The sequence below is a fragment of the Mytilus galloprovincialis genome, chromosome 13 (genome assembly GCF_965363235.1).
Source record: "Mytilus galloprovincialis chromosome 13, xbMytGall1.hap1.1, whole genome shotgun sequence".
Taxonomy (NCBI): Eukaryota; Metazoa; Mollusca; class Bivalvia; order Mytilida; family Mytilidae; genus Mytilus; species Mytilus galloprovincialis.
This window is the reverse complement of record NC_134850.1, coordinates 43,049,668-43,067,359: the sequence shown is the minus strand read 5'-3', so window position 1 is coordinate 43,067,359 and position 17,692 is coordinate 43,049,668. Positions and strand designations below refer to the sequence as shown.

At 31.8% G+C, this 17,692-nt stretch overlaps 1 protein-coding gene across 1 annotated transcript in view; it reads left to right on the top strand.

The window, feature by feature from the left end:
- Positions 1-16,701, top strand: part of LOC143056126 (uncharacterized) — a 192,020-nt gene extending 175,319 nt beyond the window's left edge. Inside the window, exons 50-52 of the mRNA XM_076229212.1 lie at positions 5,908-6,233; positions 7,009-7,207; positions 8,911-16,701. Of these exons, the coding sequence (XP_076085327.1) occupies positions 5,908-6,233; positions 7,009-7,207; positions 8,911-9,191 (806 nt within the window). The 3' untranslated portion in view covers positions 9,192-16,701. The remainder of the gene's footprint in view (positions 1-5,907; positions 6,234-7,008; positions 7,208-8,910) is intronic.
- The last annotated feature ends 991 nt before the right edge of the window (positions 16,702-17,692 follow it).

Below are 17,692 nucleotides of genomic sequence, written 5' to 3'. Positions count from 1 at the left end.
ACTCAACAAATATGTTGTCGATAAGAAACTCCAGCATACTGACCACTTGTTCTTCTGTGTAGCATGTTTTACCTTTTTGTTTGTCACTATCAACGAAATATGCCTTAGTTCTTTAGAATTTTTAAGAATCCACAGATGGTTAATACCACTACCCGAGTAAACAGTTTCACAGTATTTCTGAAGACCCTCTTTAACTGCGGACAGAATTTGTCAATCTAATGGACAATTCTTTAGTGAATGAAGATGAGCCAGTTATATACCGTTGTTTGTACGGAATTTTATGAAGCTTTGGTATCCAATAAAAACAAGGTAAGTCCTCCGATTTGGTGTTCAATGTAATGTTTATTGAAGCCATGAAGGACTTATGATTTGCTAAAATATCATCCTTGTCAAATGATATGTCTTTGTATGTGGGATTACCTGATTGCTCCTTTATACCCAATTCTTTCACAATACATTCGTAGTAATACGATTTACATACAAAGACAATATTATTTGAAGCTTTGTCCGCAGGAACAACAACATACTTTTCATGAAGAGATGATTGACATTTCATGGCCTCTTTGCCTCTGAAAACAGACTTTGGTCGATCGTTCACACAGTTTTTCAACTTGTGAATGCGACGTTTTATTAGAGACCTGATAGTTTTAACCCATTCTGACAAAGTGTCCAGTTCAACTTCTTCTCGCTTAGCCCATGCTCTGGCGTAGTCCTCAATGGAATCCATAATTATTTTGAAGTTATGGTTCCAATTGATGTGTTGGGGTTCTCTAAACTTAGGACCATGAGAAATCACCTTTCGGAGATTTTCATGTTGAATTATGTTTATATCCCAAGTTATAACATGACCAGAGGGGCTGTAATTATAAGGCGAGTGGGAACAGTCACATGTCGTAGGGTTTTTTATGTATTGTTCTAAGTCAAGGTCCTGCAATGCTTGTTTAAAGTTAAATATTTTAGGTGCAATGTTTATGGCGTAACTGTAGGATACAATAGGAACAGACTGATTTTGAAAATAAATACGAATGTTAGATGTTACCTCCTTGTGATGTAGAACGTTGCAGATATTGATTGCATAATTCCTCTATTGGCAAAATCAACAGGAAGAAATTTCCTCTTTTCCTCATGTAAAGGTTCCGATCTTACTGGTTTGAAAAGACGGAAAAGAGCTACATCACAAATAATACTGACTAGTCTGTATATTGCAGAAAATGTATTGGTGCCTCCTTTGTCAAGTGCATAGTCTCTCAAACGTTTAACTTAAGAAAATTAACTGGCAGTGAAAAGAGAATAGTTCTTATGTAATGTAACCCTATATATAGCTAGTGAATGATGAAGATGTGAAAGAAGGTCATCAAAGCTCCCAGAGGGTGATCTAGATTTGGAAGACTTTTTTTACATTAGGCCGATGGTAATGTTTTTGCCCATGACTACGTTGTTGTCGTAAGGTGGTATTAAATAAACTCATTACATTAACATCACTGCAGGCAGGACTTGACAAATTTCCTACTCCTTTAATATTATCATTGCAACCATATGGCATTGCAGTCCCTAACTCCCTTGTCCAGAAATTTTCTCTATCTTTGCGGAAAGGAGTACTTAGTACAGGGCTATTTGTGTGGTGATAAATTTTCTCAATGATGCGTACTTTCATAGATAAAGAAGGATCATGGTCCGGTTGATTAAAATGGTTTTAAAGAACCCTAAATTGAGGATCTTTATTATCAGACCGGTGTTGATTCATTCTTTTACGCAAAGTTTGACGAGTTTCACCAACATACAGTAGTCCACACAAAGTACATTCGATTCCGTACACGACATTGTCCGTGGAACAGTTCAGAGGCTCGAAAGATTTAGAATAATATGATTTAGATGTTAAATTACTAGTAAAATTAGGAGTCGTGATTAAAATATCACATATCTTACACGTGCTCCTTTTTCCTTTTTTATGTTTACAAGAAGAAATGATAGGTTTTTATTCACTTGTAGCAGGTGTCTTTAAACAGTCGAAAATATTAACGCAACAAGGCTTTAATTTATGAAAGGTATCTGAATGTTGAAATAATAATTACCTTCTGGCTGAACATAAGTCAAATCAGGAGGTATGTTTTGTCGCATGATTTTGTAGAACTGAGCATGCCCAGTTGTACAATTTTCTGTTGAACTGGGCGTGCATTGTTTTACTATTTGTACATTATGCACAATTCCCCAGGAAATTGTACAAACGAGCAATTAATATATGCATGTAAAACAATGAAGCCTAGATCATCAAACAATTGTAAAACTGTGCATGCTGATGCACGTAAAGGAATACAACCAGGTTCATCATACAATTGTTAAACTGTGCCTTCGTTTATAATTATGGAATGCACAGTTTTACCAAAGTTTGTTGAACTGGGTGTGCATTGTTTTACAATTTTCATACGATCTGTACATCATGCACAATTTCCCATGATATTGTACAAATGAGCAGTTCATACAACAATGAAGCCTAAATCATCAAACAGTTGTAAAACTGTGCATTCGTTTATATATATGGAATGCGCAGCTACACCAAAGTTTGTTGAACTGGGCGTGCATTGTTTTACAATTTTCATACGATCTATTTATCATGCACAATTCCCCATGAAATTGTACAAATGTGCAGTTCATATGTACATGTATATATGCATGTAAAACAAGGAAGCCTAGATTGTAAAACTGTGCATTCGTTATATAAATATGAAATGCGCAGTTTGACAAAAGTTTGTTGAACTGTGCACTTGCATTAAAGCCCTTCATTATCATGCAAGAAGTTGTAAAATTGTGCACATGAACTAAAGCCATGCATAATCATGCAAGAAGTTGTAAAACGGTACGCTTGAATCAAAGCCATGCATAATCATGCAAGAAGTTGTAAAATTATGCAATTGAATATCAATGATTTTACTAAATTTAATCATGTAATACGATGTATGCAGCATTTTGCTAATAGTGCTCAGAACTTATAAAACTTGATGACTTGTGCTTGCCCGATTAGTCTGATATTTGTCTTTTTGGGCATGCCAAGTTCTACAATTATCTGTACCCATTCATACCTGAAATCAGGGGTATCCCGGAGGATATTCCGTGGAACACACAAATCAAATGCTACAGTGTTCCGTGCAACAAAAGAAGACCTTAGTAACCCGGGCGACATCCCAGCCGGTTTGTTTTTCGTATTTTTTGTATTCATCATGCATAAAGCTACCAAGTTAATGATGCCCTCGGGCTAAACTATTCATTGTCTTTAAACGTGTCCAATCCCCAAAACATGTCCATATGTTTGCACTATATGCCCAAACATGTATATTTAGTATATGACGCTGTTGGTGATTTTCATATTTAAAGAACGCCCATACGTGTCCACCTTCATAAAACAATTTCGTAATCACATATGTCAGAGCTGTAACAATGACCTTATCTAAAGATCTAAAAACATTGGTGTACTTTCGTAGCGTTTGTATTTCCTATCATGATTTCCTAAATTGATTGAGGATTGCTGCTCACAAGGAAGCTATTAAACCAAGAGTTCCAAATGGTGAAGTTGAAATCATCCCTACGTAAATTTTACGGACGCCATCACGAGTTAGTTGACCGTTATTGAATAACCGTTTCACTGATGATATCGGATATGTTCTTTATGTCGTAACTAAAATACCCTTCCCTTTTCACGAATGTGACCTGCCGAATTAAAATTGAGAATGGAAATGGGGAATGTGTCAAAGAGACAACAACCCGACCATAGAAAAAACAACAACATAAGGTCACCAACAGGTTTTCAATGTAGCGAGAATTAGACTATTTACTGGATTTATAATAATATAAGCAACACGACGGGTGCCACCTGTGGAGCAGGATCTGCTTACATTTCCGGAGCACCTGAGATCATCCCAGTTTTTGGTGGGGTTCGTGTTGCTTAGTCTTTAGTTTTCTGTGTTGTGTCTTCTGTACTATTATTTGTCTGTTTGTCTTTTTTTTTTAGCATGGCGTTGTCAGTTTATTTTCAATCTATGAGTTTGACTGTCCCTCTGGTATCTTTCGTTCCTCTTCTATATTTTTAGCTTATTCACAGATTTTAAGGTCAGTTAGTGTACATTTTAACAGAGGAGCAGTTTATATACAGCTTTAAAAATGTACAGTTTTTTTACAAGTTTTACAGATGTACAGTTTATATACAGCTTTAAAGCTGTACAGTTTATAAACAGCTTTACAGATGTACATTTGATATGCATCTTTAGAAATGTACATCCAGATTACGTGTACTAAAGTAGCTGTGTAGACAGTACTTACGTAACAAAAGGCATGTCAGCGCTATAAGTGTTGTGACCTTTTCGTGTCTTAAAGGGAACAAGTTTTGGCAAATAGAAATAGTCACAAACATTAGGTCAAGGTATAAATCGGACACGTTTGAGCGAAGAAAATAACAAATCATTTGAGGGAAGTTAAGTTGGGCATGTGTGATTTTAAGGACACATTTGGTCGATATAGACACGTTTTGGGATGAACACTTCTGAAAGTTTTGAAGACTAGTCCAGTCAAACTAATTGCAACAGAAATTTTTTTAGTTCTTATCTATAGCATTATGCCCTTATTATACACAGAAAAAAGTCCCATAAAATCTAACTTGAGGAAAACTCAAAATCAGCATTTTTAATTTCCTATGGAAATTAACATTGGAAGGGGAGATTACTCCGCAAAAATGAGTCTTTTTTGGGTTAGTTTTTGGTTGTTTTCTTGAAACTTTTGTAAAGTATGATACTTTGATGGGGTTAAAAGTTAATATTTGAATAAATTATATAATCTTCTGCTTGTGAAATGTACAACACCGAAGTGTTATTGTTAGTTTTATTTTTTTGTGCATTTTTCATTAAAGAAATTGCAAAATTGAAGCTTGGTGACTATTTTCAAAAAATAATGTGAAAATTTGGTATTGTTTGTATCTGTATAGTATATTTTTTCAGCATCTTACTTGTCTAGAGAAACTTTAAACCACAAAAAGAAGAATACATGCTTAATTATTTTTATTAAATTTGAGCCTTCTTTACCTTGACATGTTGAAAAAATCAATAAATGGTCAACTAATGAATTACGAAATCTAGATTTCAGCTTGATAAAAGATATGAAAACACCTTTAGAGTTGTTTGTTATACCCTAAAGACCACTAAACAAATCAAGAATCAATACATTCTGATGAAAAGTTATAATTTTGTATCCATTTGTATTGATATTTCTGCCTTTTTTGCAAGAGTTATCTCCCTTTTCAGTGCAAATCTCCATAGGAATTTTAAATCACGATTTTTTTAGTCTTCCCCAAGTAAGATTGTATGGGACTTTTTTTCTGTGTATACTTGGGGTATAATGCTAAAGTTTAAAACTTAAAAATCTTCTGTTGCAATTACTTTCTGGTTGGGGTCAAATTTATGCTAGATTGACTGGACTAGATATACTGTTATTGTATACAGCAAAATTGATCACCTATACAATATTTTCATTGACAGTCATTGCCTTTAAATGACAAAGTCATCTGTTATTTACATCCTTCATTACTGAAACAATTGAAGCAAATAAAGCTGGAAATGAAATGAATGGTCCTTAATATATTTAGATTTCTGATCTTTTAACCAAAATATTTAGTATTACTAAATATAAAATTTTGGTTTCAAAGTTATTTATGAGTTAGAGGTTGGCTAAATCAAGAAAATGAAGATGATTTTTTTTTTAATTTGCTAAATATATGTCGAGTTTACTTAATATGTTATTTGTGTAATGGGATATTGGAGGATTGTAACTTATTTTAGTACATCAAACACATACCTTGCATTATATTTAAAAAATATTTGTATCCAAAATATATTAGTTATTGGCAGAAATAAATGGTTTTTTTAGGCTACCAGCCTGGAGGGAATGATCTTTTACCATATACAGTAGTGACGACTACAACAGCTTACAAAGAGTTTCCTTACAGTTTATTAACTGGTCATACCATTTATACAACACTGACATGTGAGAACCATGCAGGATTGTCCTCTGTCATGTCATCTGATGGAGTGAAGATTTCAGACCAGCCTCCATCAGTGGCAGCAGCAGTTGTTGAGAATTTGCCTTTGTCTATGACAGAGTACAACCCAAGAGACTCATATCAAGGGGTTATAGATAATTTCAGACTGAAGTGGACAGGATTTGATGACAATATAGGAGTAGAACGATACGAGGTAAATTGTTTAATAAAATTTATTTGTATTTTTATCTCAGCGGTGAAACCCAATTATAGAACAGGTACACTCGGGGTTTTTTTCAGGTGAAAACCACTCTTGTTGTTGTTGCGAGAAATACAGGGTACCAACGAGAATTTTTGGGGGTCGATGGTGTTAACACTGATTCAAGACATTTTGATATATTGCGTATTTGATATACAGAGCGACAACTCTTGGCTTTGTCTTGTAAAAATTATACTTCTACTTCTAGCCTTGGCAAATGTTTTTCTGCATTTTATTCATCAGGAATGACCAAAGTTTGATGTGTAAATACATACGATACGTGAGCCTCCTGATCTTAGAATTATACCCTCCATTGCTGTCATATAAAAATAAGAAGATGTTGTATGATTGCCAATGAAACAATTATCCACTAGAGACCAAACGGCTTTCAACAATGAGCAAATCCCCTACCACAAAATAGGCTATAAAAAACCCGAATGACAACTGCTTAACAGTTCCAATGAGAAAAGTAAAAGCCTGAATGATGTATAAAACAACAAACGGAAAAAACAAATATGATATATAGCAACAAACGACAACAATTAAATTGCAGGCTCCTAACTTGGGACAGGCATATTCAAAATGTGACGAGTTTAAACATGCTATTTACATTATATTTGTGGTGTTTAAATACAGAAAAAAATTGTTGCCTCTACTGCAAATCTATTTAGAATGCAATTATGTTCATACTCATGCTGCTGAAGTAATTTTGTATAAAACATATTTTCAGGTCATTTATAACAATGGTGGCACATCAGAGTTGATGTTCTTTGCAGATGTACAAGATGTACTTTATGCCCATTTTACAAAGATGTCTATCAAAGAGGGATCAAACAATATATCTGTTCAAGCTATTAACAAATTATTTAAACCAAGCAGTAAAGTGACATCTTATTCAACTATCGATATATCTTCGCCAAAAGTAGAAAGTATGTTATCTTTTATAACTGAGTCAATTTATTTACTGGTTCGTTTTATTGCTGAGGAATTAAAACCTTTCCTTGGAATCAGTTGGTGTTTTACTAGCCATTTGATTTCGTCCAATTAAAGTGTGCTGAATTATTGATTAAAACTATAGCTTTCATTCTATGTGGAGTTCATTCAATGGGAACTTTAAATTTCTCTTTCAAAAAATCTATCATTGATTAATTTAACTATACAAAAATATAAACTAGTTACAAAAATACATGTACCAATACTTGTTAATGACATATATTGTCAGGGCAAGAGATAATGAAAACAAACTTTTGTCGATAATAGACTACTAAAGTGCAAATCTTAATGCTAACTGGTCAGTACCGAAAATTAAAGCTTGCAAAAAAAATGAGAACAGCGAAAGACATTTACTGCAATAGACGAATAAACAATATTAGATTATTTTGGTTTTATTGTTATAAAAGTTGAGGAAAGCTAGTAAAGTAATACAGTCAATATTTCCCTCATACAATTTAATTATCTTCTAAAATACTTAAAAGAGACTATACTTCAAGATGAAATGTATAAGTTGATATTGAATAAATACAACATAACATCATTTGTCAATATTTCGTACTGAACATGTATTTTCATCAATAGGAGTTTATTTACTGTGACTTGACTTTAAATGTTGCTTTTAATCAATTGCAGTATCTTCGAAATTCCACCCAATTGAAACTTTATCAAATCAAACTGTTCAACTTGTTAAAGTTTAACAAACTGCTGAAAATAAAACACATTCAAGTCAATAAAATGCAAGAAGGTAAAATAGAGCATACTTACAATCCCTCAAAATTTGAATTCCACTAAGGTTATTATGACAGTGATGCATAAAATTTCTATACATATGGTTATTGTAAGGTGATTGGTAGTAATAATTTAACAGCTATTAACAAATTTGAAAGAACTGCCATAGGCGTGGAGCAACACTTAAAATAGTATAACACAATTAATTCCAGCTTCTACTCCGTTTTGTTTTTCTGTATTGTCCAAGTGAAATTAAAAATTGTTCGTCAATAGTCTATATTTTCATAGTTTCGTAATTGTTATCTCTGCTATAACAGTATGAGACATTTTGCGATATTGGTATTTTAATCAATAGAACTTTATATTTTGTATAGCTAAATTAATCAATAAATGATTGGTATTTCAAGGAGAAATTCAAAGGTGCCATTGCATGAACTCCACAGAGAAATATATAGATATTGGGACAGTACACTTTGCAAAAATATAAATAGCCAGATAAACTTCAACTGATTCTTTGGAAAGGTTTTATTTCCGTAGCAATAATACTGTCATTCAAATTTCTTCATCCTAGTGGTCTTCTTTTATATCATATTTTTTTTGCTTAGGATTTCAATGAATTTTTAACAAGATAAGTTTAATCTTACAGTTCAAAACAAATATATTTTATGAATGACTTAATATTTTTAATTAGAAAAACACATCTCAAAACAGAAAAATGAAAAAATGTGATAAAAAGGTAATAGTTATCTGTCTAGTGTTCAATATTTTTGCTGCATTACCAAAATAATATAAACTGTTTTTGGTAAAGTATTCATTGTACTATACTTCTTCGGTCTTGTTTTTATAATAGAATACTGTAAGTGAAAATTAATTGCAATTTTAAGTTTTCTCATTTAAACCATTTTTACAGCAACAGAGACCCTGTCCATTAACTGGATAAATAAAAAAGTAGTTGTTTCATGGGAAAATATTTTCACATCAGACAATGATCTATTCTATGAAGTGTCATCTGGATCTACACAAGGAGGAGTTAATATAATGCAATGGCAGGAAACCAGACAAACCAGTATTACATTTGGTATTCCATCATCAGTTTCAGTTACCACCGGGTTACCAGTTCACATAACTGTCACAGCTATCTCTGTTAGTGGATTTTCGGCAGTAAAAAAGGGCAGTTTTAAACTTCCATAATCCCTTTATACCTCTGAACAAAGACATATTTGTTGAGCAATTTGTTGTCTATTTTATACCTTGTAGAAACATTTTGAATTATTACATTTGGTTGCTTATTTATAGGTAGTAAAACAATATAACATGTATTTTTTCGTGTTATTTGCTTACATTCGCAAAAAAATCACAGTTAACATGGTTTAACAAAAGTAGGTTCCACATTAATAAATCATATGTTTTCTGTCTTTTCGAAATAACATCAAAAATGTGGTGCACATTTTAAAATAACCCGCTACGCGAGTTGTTCAGTGTGCACCACATTTTTTATGTTATTTCTTCATAGACAGAAAAAATATTACAGTCATTCCTTAAATGAATGTGCACCTAGTCTTAAAAGCCAAGTGAGCCTATGTCATTATGTTATATGTCGTCCGTCCGTTCGTTGGTCATTCTACCCATTTAACGTCGTTAACCTTTAAATCAAACTCCTCTTAAAATGCGATGCAAAATATTACGAAAGTTTTCCTGAATGTTTCTGAGAGAATCTATAATTAAGATGTATAAGGAGATTTTATTCATCTGTCGTGTTTTAAAAATGCGTGATATTGTGAATTTTGTCATTTTCATCTTTTAATGTCATGTTTGGTATCAAAAATCATTGTTTCACCAGAGTAATCAAATTTCTATATTTTTATTACTCAAGGAGGGCATTTTGTTCGGAAAACAAGATTTTAAACTATTTTCAAACAATTTTATAAGAGGTATTTATTAGTCGTGTTATATTTACTTTGAAACATCTATGGATTAAGATTATGTCGTGAGAATACTTTTTGTCAACAATGTTCATCAATTTGATTTACTTGTCACTTGTTATTTTTGCAAATGAACTGAATAATATATCTAAGAATCAGACTGGATTCCGTAAGGGATATTCTACACAAGATAATATGTTTGTATTAAATGCACTTATTGAACTGTATTTTTATTTTTGGAAGAAACTCTTTTGTACATTTGTGGATTTTAGAAAGGCAATCGATACTGTTTGCGTACAGGGCTGTGGAAAAAGTTACAAAAAAGTGAAATTAAAGGATGTTTTTTTAAAGTTGTGTATAATATATATGTACAGTGGAATTAAGTCTTGTGTTCAATTTAATGACTCTCAGTCAGAATTCTTTCCATGTCTAACAGGTGTTAGGCATGGGGAGAATTTATCGCCATTTCTCTTCTCGATCTTTTTACATGATCTTGAAGACCATTTTTGTCAGCTAGATGGACAGCCCTTAGAAAGGATTAAAGAGAAACTTGAAAGTGAATTACATATTTTTTTTATAAAAGTTTTACTGTATAATATGTGGATGACACAGTCATCTTAGCAGAGAGTAAAGATAGTTTACAAAAAGGTCTTGATATATTTCAGTCTTATTGTTCATTGTGGAAACTACAAGAAAATGTAAATAAAACCAAGGTTGTCAACTTTTCTTAAAGGAAAGTAAACCACAATTTCAGTTTTACATTACAAGGTCAAATTCTTGATATTGTAGATACATATCCTTCCCTAGAAGTTTTTTTTTTTTTAAATATAATGGTACATTTATTGAGACTAAAAAAAACTTGTAAAACAAGCAGAAAAGGCAATGTTTTGTGTTTATGAACTTATCAGAAATGAGTCTATAACTGTTGATATCCAATTAAAGCTATTTGACTCGATGATAGAACCAATTTTATTGTATGGTTCCGAAATCTGGGGATATGAAAACCTAAAAACTATTGAGCAAATCCATTTGAAGTTATGTAAAAGAGTACTCAAAGTAAGGAACACTACGCAAAATTTTATGATTTAGGTAAGCTTGTGAGATTTCCACTCAAAATTAAAGTTAAACTTTGAATGGTATCATTCTGGACAAGACTTGAACACAATGAGTCCAAACTAAGTAGTATTTTAAATCAACTGATGTTATCCTTACAAAGTAAAACAAAATATATCTTCAAATGGTTTAAATATGTAGAAACTATTTTTGATGAAGTTGAAATGAGTTGCATTTTAAAAAACCAGTATGCATATTGTGATAAAATTATTGTGAAGCAAATTTTATGTGACCAGTTTATACAAAAGTGGTATAGTGATATACAAAACTCCTCTCGTGGCCTTTTTTATTCGATATTCAAAAAACAGGCTTGTTTGGAAAATCACTTATTGAGACTTAGTGAGTTTAATCGCACTTGGTTAACCAAACTGCTTACATCTAATTTACATTTACCTATAGAAACTGGTCGTTGGTTCAAAATTCCAAGGGAGGAAAGAACATGTAACTTATGTACAAATGCAATTTGAGATGATATTTTGTTTATATGTAAAAATGAAAATATTGTGTTATTAAGAAACAAATACATACCTATGTACTACATAGCTCACCCGAGCATTATCAAGTTTGAAGGTTTATTGTCTTATTGTAATACTGAACTATACAAAAGCTATCCTTGTTCATTAGAAAAGTTAACGTATTTCTTTGATTTATGTCATATCGACCCATGTATACCTTTTTTATAATCATTCACACTTAATGTTTATAATGAGCTGTATGTATTGATTTAAATATGTTTAATCGTTCTTCTGTCATGTTAATAACATATATTGTATTATATATTTGACCTCATGTTACACGTTTATATGTGTCTGAGTATTTTCTAATAAATCGTAAATCGTCAATATTTTAGAAAGGCAATCGATACTGTTTGCGTACAGGGCTGTGGAAAAAGTTACAAAAAAGTGAAATTAAAGGATGTTTTTTTAAAGTTGTGTATAATATGTACAGTGGAATTAAGTCTTGTGTTCAATTTAATGACTCTCAGTCAGAATTCTTTCCATGTCTAACAGGTGTTAGGCATGGGGAGAATTTATCGCCATTTCTCTTCTCGATCTTTTTACATGATCTTGAAGACCTTTTTTGTCAGCTAGATGGACAGCCCTTAGAAAGGATTAAAGAGAAACTTGAAAGTGAATTACATATTTTTTTTATAAAAGTTTTACTGTATAATATGTGGATGACACAGTCATCTTAGCAGAGAGTAAAGATAGTTTACAAAAAGGTCTTGATATATTTCAGTCTTATTGTTCATTGTGGAAACTACAAGAAAATGTAAATAAAACCAAGGTTGTCAACTTTTCTTAAAGAAAAGTAAACCACAATTTCAGTTTTACATTACAAGGTCAAATTCTTGATATTGTAGATACATATCCTTCCCTAGAAGTTTTTTTTTTTTTAAATATAATGGTACATTTATTGAGACTAAAAAAAACTTGTAGAACAAGCAGAAAAGGCAATGTTTTGTGTTTATGAACTTATCAGAAATGAGTCTATAACTGTTGATATCCAATTAAAGCTATTTGACTCGATGATAGAACCAATTTTATTGTATGGTTCCGAAATCTGGGGATATGAAAACCTAAAAACTATTGAGCAAATCCATTTGAAGTTATGTAAAAGAGTACTCAAAGTAAGGAACACTACGCAAAATTTTATGATTTAGGTAAGCTTGTGAGATTTCCACTCAAAATTAAAGTTAAACTTTGAATGGTATCATTCTGGACAAGACTTGTACACAATGAGTCCAAACTAAGTAGTATTTTAAATCAACTGATGTTATCCTTACAAAGTAAAACAAAATATATCTTCAAATGGTTTAAATATGTAGAAACTATTTTTGATGAAGTTGAAATGAGTTGCATTTTAAAAAACCAGTATGCATATTGTGATTGTGAAGCAAATTTTATGTGACCAGTTTATACAAAAGTGGTATAGTGATATACAAAACTCCTCTCGTGGCCTTTTTTATTCGATATTCAAAAAACAGGCTTGTTTGGAAAATCACTTATTGAGACTTAGTGAGTTTAATCGAACTTGGTTAACCAAACTGCTTACATCTAATTTACATTTACCTATAGAAACTGGTCGTTGGTTCAAAATTCCAAGGGAGGAAAGAACATGTAACTTATGTACAAATGGTATTTGAGATGATATTTTGTTTATATGTAAAAATGAAAATATTGTGTTATTAAGAAACAAATACATACCTATGTACTACATAGCTCACCCGAGCATTATCAAGTTTGAAGGTTTATTGTCTTATTGTAATACTGAACTATACAAAAGCTATCCTTGTTCATTAGAAAAGTTAACGTATTTCTTTGATTTATGTCATATCGACCCATGTATACCTTTTTTATAATCATTCACACTTAATGTTTATAATGAGCTGTATGTATTGATTTAAATATGTTTAATCGTTCTTCTGTCATGTTAATAACATATATTGTATTATATATTTGACCTCATGTTACACGTTTATATGTGTCTGAGTATTTTCTAATAAATCGTAAATCGTCAATATACAAAATATATATAGTGTAGCTACTGTCAATTAACACTTAGAATATAACAAAGTGCTCTCGACTAATGAAATTGTAGGATTTGATGTATCTTACTTGTGAAGAATGAATGTACATCATACTTTATACATTTGTAAGTTAGTAAAGGATTATCGTTTTATTTGGATCTACTAACAGATCAAAGCTAAGAGTTTCTATAACTGAGTTACAACTGCACCGAAGCACATTTATAAAACAGTCTGAAAGGATGTATTACAATGATTGAAACTCACTAAATATAAAAAAGAAGATGTGGTATGATTGCCAATGAGACAACTATCCACAAAAGACCAAAATGACACAGACATTAACAACTATAGGTGACCGTACGGCCTTCAATAATGAGCAAAGCCCATACCGCATAGTCAGCTATAATAGGCCCCGATAAGACAATGTAAAACCATTCAAACGAGAAAACTAACGGCCTTATTTATGTAAAAAAATGAACGAAAAACAAATATGTAAATGTTTTATTGTGAAACAGACAAAAACAATATGTTATTATAAAAATATTAATAACTTCAAATTACTACAAATTGACCAATATCAAAGCAATGCAAAAAAAAAATAGAAAAGTTTTAATATAAAAAATAATCTAAATATTTAGCTTTTCAAAACTCTGGTTACTGAACTAGCGGTTGGGAAATATAGTTGTTTCCAATGTTCCAATATACTGAAAAAAACAGGAATTTTATTTAATGCTTAAATATATTTAAAATTTTTAATGGTATTTTGTTTGAACATTTCCCTGACAAAGTTAATAGTATTTGATTTAAAAAGTCGGAACACGATATTGGCTCTGAAATACAATTAGTTGTAATTTATTAACTTAAACTGTAAACAAAAAAAGGGTTACTTCTCACTCAAATATTGCATGATTTTCATTCATACTCACAATGAGAAGTAATAGGTATACAATTTCTATCTTTTCTTTGTACTGTTGTGTTACATAATGTCCATAATGCTTTTTTTTTTATATTTCCCAGATTATAAGAAAGTCCTTACTTCGAAAAAACTAATAAAGGAATGAAATGGCGAAAATAAAAGCATCGAATATAAACATTACAATATCAATAAAACTAATTCTGTTATACAATTTATCAAGAGATCATTTAAGCCTTGAGTACTTTACAATATTCTAAGTTGTAAGATAATGATAATCCTTCACTTGATGATAAGTACTGCCTAACACTCGTACTTAATCATGAAGAAACGGATTATCATTCTCTTACATATATTTGATTTAATCTTTAATAGTTATCCCATAAGGACGTGGTGTGTCAGTGTAAGATAATCCCGATGGCCGGAGGCCAGAGGGTGATCTTACACTGACACACCAAGTCCGAATGGGATAACTATTTTACATCCCAGCTGTTTTAGATTAGACGAAAAACCATTTACAATTCATAAAATCTAGTTTAGAACGACACACCACCATTAAAATATACTTTATATATTACTATATGATGTATACCCTTGATGACCCCCTAACACGATGAGTTGATATCAAACAATGTCAACTCGCCCCACTGGCCAATCGGCCCACACTATATCGCCACTTTATGAAAAAATCGCCCCACTCTTGTAACCGACTCGCCCAACTTTAAAAAAGTGTAAAATCAAATTAAACAATCAGTCTGACAACTCATTTATTTAACGAAAAGGGTTTAAACCCCCTGAGTAAAGGTCTGCCAACTCGTCCCAGTTATAAAAATATCTTGCTTCCTTTAAGTATGTTAAATTTCTGATAGTTCGTATCCAGTCGTCCTGGTTTAGTGGTATGTGTCGTGGCTTGATATGCTAAAGGTCTTGAGTTCGAATCCCAGCATATACACTGGATTTTTTCTACGTGAATTTTGATACTGGATTTGACATTCCTGCCAAAATGTTACAGAACAAAGGAAAGCATGCATAACAAAGAAACTTAAACTGGGGTGATCTGGTTGGGGTGATCCGGCTCAGATCACCCCTGTTAGAACATAGGAGCTTGGATGTAATTTTTGGTATATTTTATCGTTTGGAAACTATTTGTTTATAAGTACCTTTTTAGCTCACTTTTCCGAAACAAAATGTGAGCTTTTGCAATTACTTGGCGTCCGTCGTCGTCGTTCGTCCGGTATTAACTACTTAGTATTTCAAACATCTTCTCCTCTGAAACTGCTGAACCAATTTCAATCAAACTAAAGCTGAATGATCTGTAGGGTATCTGGAATGAAATTTGTATTTCACATATTTTCTGTTTCTTTAGAAAACATGGCCGCCATAGCTAAATATAAAATAAAGGGTAAAATGCATTTAAAGTAAATCACATGAAGTTAGATATTCATTAGGTCAAGGTATACCTGCCCTGAAGTTATCAGTTATATCGGGTATCTGATTTAGGTTATGGCCCCTGAGTTGATGATTTTAAGGAAATTTTGCAGTTTTCAGTTATTATCTTGAATATTATTATAGCTAAAGTTAAACTGTAAACAGCAATGTAAGATCTAAACATAATTTTCTATGACCAAAATTGCCTATTGACACCTAAAGAGTTATTGTCCTTTAAAGACAATTTTTCACAATTTGTTTATCTATCTTGCTAACTTTTAAAAAATCTTCATCTTTGAAACTGCTGAATCAATTTCAGCCAAACTTTGGCTGAATGCGTTTTAGAGTATCTAGTATAAATTCTGTATGTTATTACCTTGTACGTCAAGAAGAATAGCCACTATAGCTAAAATTAAACATAGGAGTAAAATACATTATTTTTTTATTTTTTTTTTATTTTTAGGAAGGGGGGGGGCTCTTGAAGAAAATATGTCAGATACAAAGAACAATTAAATGGCATTTTAAGCCACTCATTTATATATGTATTGAAAAGCAAAATAATCATTGATGAAAGAATCAAGCCAAAATTACAGGTGAGCGATTTAGGCTATTGTGAGCTTCATGTTCATTTTTAACAAAGGTTAATTGTGAAAAGAGGGGGAGTAGAGAAAGAGCTATGTGACGCGCCGGTTCGCCCCGCTCTCGATCTGCGATGATTACTGTTTTGCAATTATGTTTTATGAACTGACTGTATATATGTTTGATGGAAAAATAAAGTATATGAACGTTCATGTATTCAGTCTTTTGTATTGATTTACAACAACTTCTATGTATATGGAACCTTTGTCATCAGAATTTTGACTATCAGAATTTGGACTAAGTTTGTTGGATTGCAAAACACTATTTCAAAATATTTCAAAAATATTGTGATGGGATATATTCAACCATTGGTGTCAATCAGATGTGGATTCTCAAAAATTCTAAAGAACTACTGCTGAATCTCAGATCAGAATCTCTGCAATTTCGCAGCAACATTAAAACCTCTGATTTTTCTACGCTTTACACTACTATTTCCCATGCTCAATCGAAAGATCGACTTCACTATCTCATTTAACAGAGCGCATTTGATAAAAATGAGAATCATAGATATAAATTGCTTGTTTTGGGTTATAATACATGTAATTCTTATTTTGTGACGAACTACACTGGTTCTTTCGGAAAATACAGTAAAGATGATATTATCAAAATGCTGGAATTCTTAATTGACAATATATTTGTTGAGTTTGGAGGATTGATATTTCAACAGACAGTCGGTACTCCAATGGGTACTTATTGTGACCGACTTGTTTTTGTACTCGTATGAAGCAGAATTCCTTCAGAATCTCCTAAGAGACAAAAAAAAAAGCACCTTGCAGTTAACAAAAAATAGAAAAAAATATTTAGCTTTCTTAAACTATGGTTACTGGACCAGCGGTTTGGGAAAATAGTTATTCCCTATGTTCCGATCAATTGAAAAAAAAACAGGAATTTTACTTAATGCTTAAATATACTTCAAACTTTGAAAGGTATTTTGTTTGAACATTTCCCTGATAAATTTAAATAGTACTTGATTTCAAAAGTCGGAACACAATATTGGCTAAAAAATAAAATAAGTTCTAACACAAAATGTAACTAATTTATTAATTTAAACAGTGAATAAACTAGAGGCTCCAAGGAGACTGTGTCGCTGACCTGGTATTTTTATTTACAATTGATGCATGAAATAATGCAACCTTTATACGTTTGC